General features: G+C 42.8%; 1 protein-coding gene across 1 annotated transcript in view; it reads right to left on the bottom strand.

Moving 5' to 3' along the window:
* Positions 1–4544: 4544 nt before the first annotated feature.
* CIMAP2 (ciliary microtubule associated protein 2) overlaps positions 4545–13247 on the bottom strand; it is a 30809-nt gene continuing 22106 nt past the window's right edge. Inside the window, exon 10 of the mRNA XM_070786473.1 lies at positions 4545–4667. Coding sequence (XP_070642574.1) covers positions 4601–4667 — 67 coding nt within the window. The 3' untranslated portion in view covers positions 4545–4600. The remainder of the gene's footprint in view (positions 4668–13247) is intronic.

Raw genomic sequence — 13247 nt, forward strand, 5'->3', positions numbered from 1 at the left:
GTTGGCATCTGAAGTAGGGGGCAGCCTTGTGGGACTGAGCCCTTAACCCTGTGGGATCTGATGCTATCTCCATGTGGTACTGTCAGGATTCAGTTAAATTGTAGGACACTCAGCTGGTGTCACAGAGAATCACTTGGTGTGGGAAAAACCCCACAATCTGGTATCAGAAGTGTGAGTATTATGAGTGATAGTAAAGGAGGCATTGAGGAGGAAAGATTGGGTTTTTCAATGCAGGCACTTACTATCTGGACTGCTGCCGGAGAGCTCCCTGTAAGTCGGGGCTTAGGCTGTCGACTGCACAGTCAACCCCTATTGGGGTGTGCAGGGAGAGACTGGACAGACAGGGAGTTGTGTGGAGTGGCACAGTGGTGCCCAAAGAGGAGGAGTGGGCAAGGTGATACACTGGGATGCTGGAAAAATACTGACAAGTGCTTTGGGTTAGGGTATCCGCATTAGTAGACCCTGAGACAAGGATTTGGTGCGACTAGTTTTATTTGGAAGGTGAAGAAAACACTGGGAGGGGGATGGGCAAGGATGACAGTCAATGAAGTCTGCATTATCAGCAGGCTACAGGACTTCCCTGGTGGCCCAGTGGCTAAGGCTCCTTGCTCCCAGTGCAGGGGTCAGGGTTCCATCCCTGGTCAGGGAACTGGATCCCACATGCTGCAACCAAGAGTTCACAAGGCATAACTAAAGATCCCGGATGCTGCAACTAAAGATCTTACGTGCCACGATGAAAATCGAAGATCCTGTGTGCTATAACTAAGATCTGGCACAGCCAAATAAACAATATTTAAAAAAAAAAAAAGCTTACCACTGTGGGCAACTTGACTTTAATTGCACTGGAAAAAACTCTGAAAGCCTGTGTAAAACATGCACCTCAAAGTTATATCCCACAGAGGGTGAGGGAGCTGGGTGTCTATATCTCAACTTTGATTGGTCCACAGCTTGAGAGCAGCTCCTGAAGGGTGTTAATTCCGTGGCTCTTCCAACCTTCCATGAAAAGAAGCCTTCCATGGCACCAGAGAACCTTCTGCTCCATCATAAGTAGATGTCCCTTTTCAGTGTATGTGATGTTGGTAACACACAGTATTTTGGTATCTCACAGCAAAGTACTTGAGAACTGCCCAATTTAAAGTAGTACACAGGTTTTTCTTATACTCCTAACTTGCTGACTTTCTCTATGGTGACAGTGACTTTGAGTTATGTGGTAAGTTAAAGATATATTTTTAAATTATATTTATTCTATAAGATAAAGCAGTCTTCAAACAAGTTTTATTGTGTATATTTTTTAACTTTTTAATTTTGTATTAATTTTTGATTTACAGAAAAGTTGCAATGACAGTAGAGTTCTCATATCCCCTTCGCCCAACTTCCTCTGTTAATATCGTCTACATCACCATAGTGAAGCGAAGTGAAGTGAAAGTCACTGTCTTGTGTCTGACTCCTTGTGACCTGATGGACTATACAGCCCATGGAATTCTCCAGGCCAGAATACTAGAATGGGTAGCCTTCCCCTTCTCCAGGGGATCTTCCCAACCCAGGGATCAAACCCAGGTCTCCCACATTGCAGGTGGATTCTTTACCAGCTGAGCCACAAGGGAAGACCCATAACCATAGTATAATGATCAAAAATAAGAAATTAATATTGGCATAATATTAACTGAACCACAGACCCTACTTGAATTTCACCAATTTTAACACTAATGTTGCTTTTCTTTCCAAAATCCTGTCTAGGTTCCTACATTGCATTTAGCTGTTTTCTCCTTTGTTGCTGCTGTTGTTCAGTCACTAAGTCATGTCAACTCTGCGACCCCATGGACTGCAGGACACCAGGCTTCCCGTCCCTTCAGTATCTCCCGGAGTTTGCTCCTTAGTTTCTCCTAAGCTGTAAGGGTTTATTGAAATACAATTAACACATAATCAACTGCACATATTAGAAGTGTGCAGTTTGGTTAGTCTTGACATTTGTATGGATATACACAACTGTTTGTTCCTTGGCTTATTGATGGGCATTTGGGTTGTTTCCAGTTTGGGGCTACCACAAATGAAGTGGCTAGGAACATTTCTGTACAGTCTTTGTACAGACACATGCTCTCCTTTCTCTTGGGTAACTCTCAGGAAAGGAATGACTGGATCATGTGGTTGGTATATGGTTAACTTTTTAACTTGCCAAACTGTTTAAAAAAAAAAAAAAACTCATTTTAAAAATTTAGACTTGGGTGTGGTTTCTCCTTATTCTCCTGGGGTTATGATTCTCCTTTCATGCTGGTTGTAGGGCAACTTGAGATCTCATTTTGGGGTCTGTTCCCCATTACACACAGTTATTCATTTTTTTAAATCTTAATTCTATTGTTAAGGTCACACACGTGGTTAATCTTGCTCCATCATTTTTCTTTGATAATAAACTATCCCTGAGCTTAGTGGATTTTGGGGGGCGGGGGCCACACTGCAAGGCATGTGGCTCTTAGTTCCCCAACCAGGGATCTAACCTGCACCCCTTGAAATTGAAATGAGGAGTCTTAACCACTGGTTCACCAGGGAAGTCCCTTGCCAAACTTTTCCAAAGTGGTTTATAACACATATTACTTTGGTATCTCATGGCAAAGTCCTTTATCAGATATATTTTCTCCCACTTTGTGGCTTGTCTTTCCATTCCCTTAACAGTGTCTTTGAAGAATAAATTTAAAAAAATTTAATTAAGTCCAATTTAACTATTTGTTCATACCGTACCAAAGTAGGATCTATAAAAGAACAAATACAGTTGACCCTTGAATAGTATGGGAGTTAGGGTCTCTGACCCTCTGTGCAGTCAAAACGATGTATAACTTTAGAGTCAGTCCTCTGTATCCACAGATCGCTCACACTTGAACTGCTGGACCCACACAGCTCAACCTTTGTTGTTCAAAGGTCTACTGTTCATTTGTATCTAAGAAATTTCTGCCTAACCCGAAGTCCAAAAGTTTTCTTCCCATGTTTTCTTCGGGAAGTTTTATAGTTTAGGTTTTACATTTAGGACTGTGATTCATTTTGACTTTTTTTTTTTTTTCTATGCTGTGAGTCACTGATTACAATTCATTGTTTTTTACATATTGATATTTGATAGTTATAGCACCATTTGTTGAAAAAACTATTCTTTTACCACTGAATTGTTTTTGTACCTTTGTTGAGAATCAGTTGTCCATAGATAAGTGGGTCTGTTCCTGGATTCTTCATTTTATTAATTCGTCTATCCTGATCCCATTCCACACCAGGGAGGAGTAAGGTAATGTTTGTCCTCCAGCTTTACTCATTTTTTTCAAAGTTATTTTGGCTATTTTCTGTCTGTTGTTTTTCCATATAAGTTTTAGGAGCATCTTGTCAGTTTAAAAAATATTACTGGGACTGATCAGTATTGAATTAAATCTATAGATGATATAGGGGAACTGACATCTTAAGAACAGAGTTTTTGATCCATGATTATGGTATATCTCTCCTTTTATTTAGGTCTTCTTTAATTTCTCTCAGAAGCTTTTTAAAGCTTTCACTGTATGAATCTTACACATCTTTCGTCAGATTTATACCTAGGTATTTCACATTTTGATGTTATTATATATGGCATTTTCAATTTCTATTGCTAGTGTACAGAAATTGTTGATTTGAGTATATTGATCTTATTTCCTGAAACACTGCTGACTTATTAGACCTGGTGTGCACCTAGTTTGGCTTATCAGCCTTTTTGAGGATTCAACAGGACTTTTTTTTCGTAGACAATGCACCTGTGAATAATAACAGTTTTACTTCTTCCGAAACAGTCGTTTTGACATGAGCGAGGAAGTAACTGCTTTTCTGTAAAGCACCCATGCTCTCAAGGTGTCTGAAGTATTTTTATCATGATGTGGGTTTTGTGACTGAAGCCTTGAGCCTGTCTCCTTTTCCCTAAGAATAGCACACTCCTGCCATCCCACCCAATCTCTCTCTGTTGGAAAACAGTGAGGGCAGAAGCTCAGGATACTGTGACCAACTTGTGCAGACCTACCACTGGGCTGGACTGGCATGCCCGTGAGGTCTGACTTGAGGGGTGTAACTGATTGTTCCCAATGGCTGCATGTTCCCAGGAGGTCAGCAACTTCTTATGGCATTTGGCCCTGCCAAGCTTCCAGAAGCATCCTGGGATGGAGATGGAGTATTCCCAGAGAGGGCATACAGCTGCCTTAGGACATATGCTACACTCTGCCAACTCTCTTTGGATTTTACTGAACAGGGAGTCAGCATTTTGGCTTTAGAATAGGAGGGGTTCCAAGAGGGTCAACCACATCCCACTCCTTTAGTCCATCTGCTATCTGGCTCCCGTGTTCATGTCACTGGCCAATTTGAATTCTCAGGATAATCGATCTCTGGTATCAAAAGATATCCGGCCTTGCTGTCCCAGAAGACACCGTGACCTTCTGGTAGGTGTCTCCAGCAAAAGTGACCCCACCACACCCTTCCCCCTCTCCCAGGCACCCCCATGTGTCCTTTCTCCAAGAACCCCCATTCCCACTCCTACCCTCCCACCCCCAGATTCGTCTTCAGGCTCTCAGGTCCTCCAGTCACTGCAGGTTGTCCTTCATGGGCAGCTTTAAGGATCTGAATTATGATCCACAGTTGGCACACACTTCCCCTTAGTAAAAGGTGTGATTCTTTCCCTTTAAAAAGACACAGAGAAAGAGAAAATGAAACTGGTCCCTGGGAAGGATGTGAGCCCCCCATCCATGGAGAGGCACCTGTAGGGGAGGAACAGGTACCTATTGGTTGTACTTCCCAGGGGAACCTACACTGACTGAGAGGCCAAACTGATGACCTCTAGAGTTTTTCCAACAAAACAGCCTGGTTCTAAGGGCAGTCCTCTGCTAGGTACCTACTTTGGCTCATCAGACCCTCAACTGGTTTGTAAGAACTTCAAACACAAAATCCTAGTGCCTAAAAGATCATTCCAATAAGGACACTGAGGGTCAGAAAAATGAAAGAATTTGCCTAAGGTCACCCTGATGCCCAGGATTCCAGCTCAGAGCCCCTGACCACAGTCCAGCATTCTTCCTATTGCTCGGATTCTTTCCTGAGAGTGGAACACGTGAAGACTCTTCTCTGGTTCACTCTCAGTAACCATTGTGAAGGAGGCATTTCATAAGAACTCCTTGCCTTGTGTGTCTAACAGTGTCTGCCAGCCATTACGGCATACACGTGTGTGTGTCTGCTCGTTGTCTGTCTTCCCCACCAAGACGTAAACTTGATGAAGGCAAGACTTCGATTTCTTTACTGATATTTCTTCTGTATTGTATTGCCTACACTGTTTCAGGTAGTGTCCACCTTGAAAGGTGGTGTCCACAAATATCTGTCAGAGGAAGGAAGGCAGGAGGGAGGGCTCAGAGGGCCACAGAGGCCTTTACAGCCATCTGGTGGGTCTCCAGGCCTTCTGCTTTCCACTCCTCCCCAGTCTACCGCCCTGGCCTGTTCAGAGCCCCGGCTCTCACCTGACGCTAAGACAGCCTCCTTGCCTCCGTCCAGCCCCATCCCACTCTTTCGCCCACAAGGCCACAGAGCACCTCTTTAAAACACAAGAGCTACTTCCTGTTAAGCCCCTTTTGAATGTCCAAAAGAAAATATTTGCAAAACACATACCTGATAAAGGATGCATGCCTAGAATATATAAAGGACTTTCAAAACTTAATACGAGAAAATAAGCAACCATTTTTTAAAATGTGCAAGAGATATGGAGGAAGTACATGCAAAGATGTCCAACATCTTGTCATTAAAGAAATGCAAATGCAAGCCACAAGGAAATACCCCTAATTAGGCTGTCTAAAGCCGGAAGCAAAAAGGGCCTTATAATATCAAATGTAGGACAATTAGATCCTACATATATTTTTGGTGGAAATACAAACTCGTACAACCATTTCAGAAAATAGTCTGGCAGCTTCTTATTAAGTTTTACATATATTTACCAAGTGAGCTAGATATTCTACACTAGACATTCATCAAAGAAGAATGAAAGCATGTGTCTACATGAAGACCTATATGGGACTGCTTGTAGAACTTTATCCAAAATTGCCCAAGCTGAGAACAACCAAATGTCCCTCTCCTTGAAAGTGTATAAGCTGTGGTACATCCATTCAATGGAACATAAGTCAGCATTAGAAAGGAACAAACTGCTGATCCAAGCAACAACATGGATTAATCTCAAGAACAATGCAAAATGAAACAGACAAAATTCTATATACAGCATGATTCCATTTATACGACACTCTGGAAAAGGCAGAACTATAGTGTTGGTAATCGTATCAGTAGTTGCTCGGAACTGGGAAAGGGGGAGGAAACTGACCATAGATGGCACAAGGAAACTTTTGAGGGCGATGGTCATAGTCTATATCTCGCTTATTTTGATATGACTATATGCATTTGTCAAAACTCACCGAACAGGAAAACATTTATACAGCTGTATACCTAAAAAGGATGAATTTTACTGGCTATAGGTAATCTTTTACAGAACTTCTTCTGTGGCTTCTCACAGGTCAGATAAAGTCAGAGCAGCTTAGCTTCAGAATCAAGGCCTCTAAGAACTGACCTAGCCAACCCCACCAGGCTTATTCTCTACGATTGCCCTTTACGCACTGCATACATCATCCAAAATGAACCGTCTAGTGTTTTCCAGACATGCCCTGAGATTTTTTGCTTCCTTTCCCTTGCTCATGCACTTTCCTCCTCTCTAATTTTTTTCCTCTTCCCTGAAAGAAGTGAACCCTCGTGCAAAGAACATAGCTAGGAGCCCTGGGGAAAGGGGACTCTGCACTGAACTTCCTGAGTCCTCTGTCCAAACTTCCAAATCTCCACCAAAATAGCATGCACAGAGGCCTAGGAGGTAAAAGGGAGTGACCAGGTATGGACAGGGGAGATGAGGAAGAGAATGCGGATCATGGTGAAGGCTATTTGTTGCCTTAGCCTTCCTAGGCTCAAAGGGTCCTCCCTCCTGGTCTCATCCTCCAGAAGGCTATAGGCTTAACAAACTTCCCCTACAGCCTGGATGTAGAAAAATCCTGGGCCCTCCTGCCTCACCCTCCTCCTCATATTGCCCTATAACTCTAGAGAAGGGATTGAGTGCCCTCCCCAGAAAGCTGGGAGCCTCTCTGGGACAGAACTGCTGTCTCTCTGATTCTATTCTACAATGTCCTAGTAGCCAGGATACACCTGGCATTTAGTAAGTGCTCAATTAATTTTTGAAGACTGCACACATGAATGCTATTGCCCAGCAGCAACTTTAGGAAGTCCCTTTCTCTCTCTCTGAATTTCAGTGGACCAATTGAAAAATATTGAGAGTAATTCCTACCTTTTAAAGTTACTGTATAGACTTCCCTGGTCCAGTGATTAAGAATCTGCCTTGCAATGCAGGGGACATGGGTTTTATCCCTGGTCGGGGACCTAAGATCCCAAATGCCAAGGAGCAACTAAGCCTATGCACCACAACTACAGAGTCCGTGCACTGCCATGAAAGAACCCACATGGCTGAACAAAAGATCTTGCAGGCTGCAACTAAGACCCGACACAGACACATAAATAATGAATAAATATTTAAAGCTACTGTGTACAGTAAATACATATAAAATCACTTTCAATATTATAAACTCCAATAATATAAGAATTTATTATTATTATTATTATAAAAATGGATATTTATGATTCAGTTTCAGATTCCTGGACAAGGAATGGGACTTCAGTTTCAACTGTTAAAAAGTCAGTATGCCTACTCAAGTAATCATGAGGAAGTATTGATGTCTGCCATTCACTTCAAATTTTATCAAATTGTAAGATAATTATTGGGAGTAACATGTAAATTTGGCCTTGGAGTATAAAACAAAGCAGGTCAAAGGCTAACGGAGTTCTGCCAAGAGAAGGCACTGGTCATAGCAAACACCCTCTTCCAGCAACATAAGAGAAGACTCTACACATGGACATCACAAGATTGTCAATACTGAAATCAGATTGATTATATTCTTTGCAGCCAAAGATGGAGAAGCTCTACACACTCAGCAAAAACAAAACTGGGAGCTGACTGTGGCTCAGCTCATGAACTCCTTATTGCCAAATTCAGACTTAAATTGAAGAAAGAAAGGAAAACCACTAGGCCATTCAGGTATGGCCTAAATCAAATCCCTCACAATAGTGGAAGTGACAAATAGATTCAAGGGATTAGATACGATAGAAAGAGTGCCTAAAGAACTGTGGACGGAGGTTTGTGACATTGTACAGGAGGCAATGATCAAGACCATCCCCCAGAAAAAGAAATGCAAAAAGGCAAAATGGTTGTCTGACGAGGGCTTACAAATAGCTGAGAAAAGAAGAGAAGCTAAAGGCAAAGGAGAGAAGGAAAGATATACCCATTTGAATGCAGAGTTCCAAAGAATAGCAAGGAAAGATGAGAAAGCCTTCCTCAGTGATCAGTGCAAAGAAATAGAGGAAAACAACAGAATGGGAAAGACTAGAGATCTCTTCAAGAAAAGTAGAGATACCAAGGGAACATTTTATGCAAAGATGAGCCCAATAAAGGACAGAAATGGTATGGACCTAACAGAAGCAGAAGATATTAAGAAGAGGTGGCAAGAATACACAGAAGAACTCTACAAAAAAGATCTTCATGACCCAGATAATCACGATGGTGTGATCATTCACCTAGAGCCAGACATCCTGAAGTGGGCCTTAGGAAGCATCACTATGAACAAAGCTGGTGGAGGTGACAGAATTCCAGGTAAGCTACTTCAAATCCTAAAAGATGATACTGTGAAAGTACTGTACTCAATATGCCAGCAAATATGGAAAACTCAGCAGTGGCCACAGGACTGGAAAAGATCAGTTTTCATTCCAATTCCAAAGAAAGGCAATGCCAAAGAATGTTCAAACTACTGCACAATTGCACTCATCTCACACACTAGCAAAGTGATGATCAAAATTCTCCAAGCCAGGCTTCAACAGTATGTGAATCGTGAATTTCCAGATGTTCAAGCTGGATTTAGAAAAGGCAGAGGAACCAGAGATCAAATTTCCAACATCCACTGGATCATTGAAAAAGCAAATGAGTTCCAGGAAAAACATCTATTTCTGCTTTATTGACTACAGCAAAGCCTTTGACTGTGTGGATCACAGCAAACTTTGGAAAATTCTTCAAGAGATGGGAATTCCAGACAACCTGAGAAATCTGTATGCAGGTCAAGAAGCAATAGTTAGAACTGGACACGAAACAACAGACTGGTTCCGAATCAGGAAAGGAGTACGCAAAGGCTATATATTGTCACCCTGCTTATTTAACTTATATGCAGAGTAAGTACATCATGAGAAATGCTGGGCTGGTTGAAGCATAAGCTGGAATCGAGATTGCCAGGAGAAATATTAATAACCTCAGATATGCAGATGACACCACCTTTATGGCAGAAAGCTAAGAAGAACTAAAGAGCCTCTTGATGAAAGTGAAAGAGGAGAGTGAAAAAGTTGGCTTAAAACTCAACATTCAGAAAACGAAGATCATGGCATCCGGTCCCATCATTTTATGGCAAATAGATGGGGAAACAATGGAAACAGTGACAGACTTTATTTTTTTGGCCTCCAAAATCACTGCAGATGGTGACTGCAGCCATGAAATTAAAAGACGCTTGCTCCTTGGAAGAAAAGCTATGATCAACCTAAACAGCATATTAAAAAGTAGAGACATTATTTTACCAACAAAGGTCAGTCTAGTCAAAGCTATAGTTTTTCCAGTAGTCATGTATGGATGTGAGAGTTGGACTATAAAGAAAGTTGAGCACCGAAGAATTGATGGCATTTGAACTGTGGTGTTGGAGAAGACTCTTGAGAGTCCCTTGGACTGCAAGGAGATCCAACCAGTCCATCCTAAAGGAAATCAGACTTGAATATTCAATGGAAGGACTGATGTTGAAGCTGAAACTCCAGTACTTTGGCCACCTGATGCAAAGAACTGACTCATTGGAAAAGATCCTGATGCTGGGAAAGATTGAAGGCAGGAGGGGAAGGGGATGACAGAGGATGAGCTGGTTGGATGGCATCACCAACTCAATGGGCATGAGTTTGAGTAAACTCCGGGATTTGGTGATGGACAGGGAGACCTGGCGTTCTGCAGTCCATGGGGTCACAGAATCAGACACAACAAAGCGACTGAACTGAACTGAAGATAATTAGAGATGGGTAGAAGGATGATACCCATCCTGGGCTTCCCTGGTGGCTCAGATGGTGAAGCGTCTGCCTGCAACGTGGGAGACCTGGGTTCGATTCCTGGGTTGGGAAGATCCCCTGGAGAAGGAAATGGCAATCCACTCCAGCACTCTTGCCTGGAAAATCCCATGGACGGAGGAGCCTGATAGGCTACAGTCTGTGGGGTCGCAAAGAGTCGGACACGACTGAGCGACTTCACTTTTCAAAAGGATGATAGACAATAGACAGGTGAGTAATAGATGGGTAGATAGAAAGATATGTCAGAAAGCAAGAAGAGTGAAACATTAATGACTGGAATATAAGTGATGCATGTATAGGGATACACTGCAAAATCCTTTCTATTTTGGTGTATGTTTAAAAGTTTTCATAATAGAACATCAACTGAAAAACTTAAGAAAAATAAGCTTCTGACAGATTGAACTGGATGTTTCCTTGCATAGAGTTATCCAGACTCTGAACCATTTCATCAGAGTCTATTCCTTTAACAAATATGCATTGAGCTCCTTCTACGCGTGCCAGCTAGATACTGGAGTTGGAGAATAGAGAAGTTCTGTTCAGTAGGGACCACAGGCATATGAATAAATAATTAAAATATGATGGGAAAACGCTCCGATCTGGGAAGGCTCAAGAGGCTGAAAATAAAGAGACGTCATCTGGAAAAATCAGGGAAGGCTTCATATTTAAGTGAAGTTGTAGAAGATAAATAGGAATTTTCCAGATAGAAACTAAGAGAAGAGTGTTTCAAAACAGATCACAGTGTGGTTAAAGCACAGAGAGTGGTACACAGCGTGGCCTGGCCGGAGTGCAAAGTGGGCATGTCCACACAGCCAGAGGGTGGCCAGATGGAGTAAAGCAACCAGGTTGTAAGAGCCAGAAAGGTGACCGGGGGTGGGGGGGAACTTGGTCCACTGGTTGGTCAACCACATTTTAGAAGCAGCTATGGTGTGCACAGGTCTAAAAAATGAAGAACAAAAGGCTGCCTTTCCCACACAGGAGTCAAATCCCAGGCTGCCTAGCTGGAAACCCAGAACCTGCGGTTTGGCAGGAAGAAGCAGGTGAGGCTTGGGAGTGACAGATGAGAAAGATTGGCTGTCACTACACTCCAGAAGGAGATTTTACAACTCTTCCGCACACATGCACCCTCCCTCACCTGGACTGAAGACAGCAAACTGTTCGAGGCCATGTTGTGTTGCTACCCAGTCGTAAGTTGCTCAGTCATGTCCAACTCTTTGCGACCCTATGGATTACAGCTTGCCAGGCTCCGCTGTCCATGGGATTCTCTAGCAAGAATACTGGAGTGGGTTGCCACACCCATGGCCTCTCGAAACCTGCCAAGGAGGAGATGCTGACGTTCAGGGTGTGACTCAGAGCCCTGGTCCCCACCCTGCCTGCTATTTGGCTGCGGGCCTCTGAGCCATTTGCATCACCTCTACCCCTCTGCACCTCATTTTCTCCCTATATGGGAAGATAGGAGGAGGGCATGGCAACCCACTCCAGTATTCTTGCCTAGAGAATCCCACGGACAGAGAAACCCAGTGGGCTACAGTCCATGGGGTTGTTAAGAGCTGGACATGACTGAAGCAACCGAGCACGCATGCACACACATGCAAAGATAGCCCTGACAATCCCCATAGTCTGTGAGCTCTACATTTCTCCACCCACACACACTGGATTGTGGTTACCACTCTGGAGCCAAAGGCAGGGATTAACAATAGCACATCAACACAGAGGAGCTGTGAGGGTCCAATGAGAAAGCCTGGCAACCCACTCCAGTACTCTTGCCTGGAAAATTCCACGGACAGAGGGGCCTGGTGGGCTGCAGTCCACGGGGTCGCTAGGAGTTGGACACGACTGAGCGACTTCACTTTCACTTTTCACTTTCATGCACTGGAGAAGGAAATGGCAACCCACTCCAGCGTCCTTGCCTGGAGAATCCCAGGGACGGGGGAGCCTGGTGGGCTGCCGTCTATGGGGTCGCACAGAGTCGGACACGACTGAAGCGACTTAGCAGCAGCAGCAGCAGCAATGAGAAAGCCTGCATCCTTCCAGACTCCATTTGTTCTCATTAATTCTTCTGCCTTAAATTTACTCTAATTTTTTTAAGCTTCTAGAATCAAATGATTGCTTCTGTTGGTTTCAATCTTTCTTATTTAATACTAAAAGCAATTAAAACTATGAATTCTAAAACTATGAATTTTGACAATATTATATAGGTTTTGATACAGAGTTTTCATTGCAATTGACTTCTAAATGAACTATAATGTCAAACTAGATTTTCTCTTAGACCCAATAACTTTGAAGAATTCTTACTATTTTCCAAGTACTTGGTTTTGAGGGTTATCCTTTTATTGTTAAGTCTTGTTTTATTGTACTTTGTTTAGAAAGAGTAACCTAAAATTTTCTATATAGGGTATTTTTAATTTAGATATTTTTAATGAGATCTTCTTAGAAGATCAACTTTTATTAATGTTCTATGAGTATCTGAAAATAATGTGGAGTAAAACATACCTATTCAAATCCTCCAAATAAATATTTATGTCCTTATCTGTCAAATTTTCAGACAGGTCTATTAAGAATTCCCATTATGACTGTGCAAGTTTGTCACTGGTATTTTGGGTGTGTGAAGGTTCATGGTGTTTATAACTGCAACTACTCGTCTTTGTAGGAGAAGGCGATGGCACCCCCACTCCAGTACTCTTGCCTGGAAAATCCTATGGATGGAGGAGCCTGGTAGGCTGCAGTCTGTGGGGTCACTAGGAGTCGGACATGACTGAGCGACTTCACTTTCACTTTTCACTTTCATGCATTGGAGAAGGAAATGGCAACCCACTCCAGTGTCCTTGCCTGGAGAATCCCAGGGACCGGGGAGCCTGGTGGGCTGCCGTCTGTGGGGTCACACAGAGTCGGACATGACTGAAGCGACTTAGCAGCAGCAGCAGCAGTCATCTTTGTCCCATTTAGTATTTTGCCTTAAATTCTATTTTGCTTGGTATTTGTATTACCACTTTTTCTTT

This window comes from Bos indicus, chromosome 3, assembly GCF_029378745.1.
Source record: "Bos indicus isolate NIAB-ARS_2022 breed Sahiwal x Tharparkar chromosome 3, NIAB-ARS_B.indTharparkar_mat_pri_1.0, whole genome shotgun sequence".
In the NCBI taxonomy this organism is placed as follows: Eukaryota; Metazoa; Chordata; class Mammalia; order Artiodactyla; family Bovidae; genus Bos; species Bos indicus.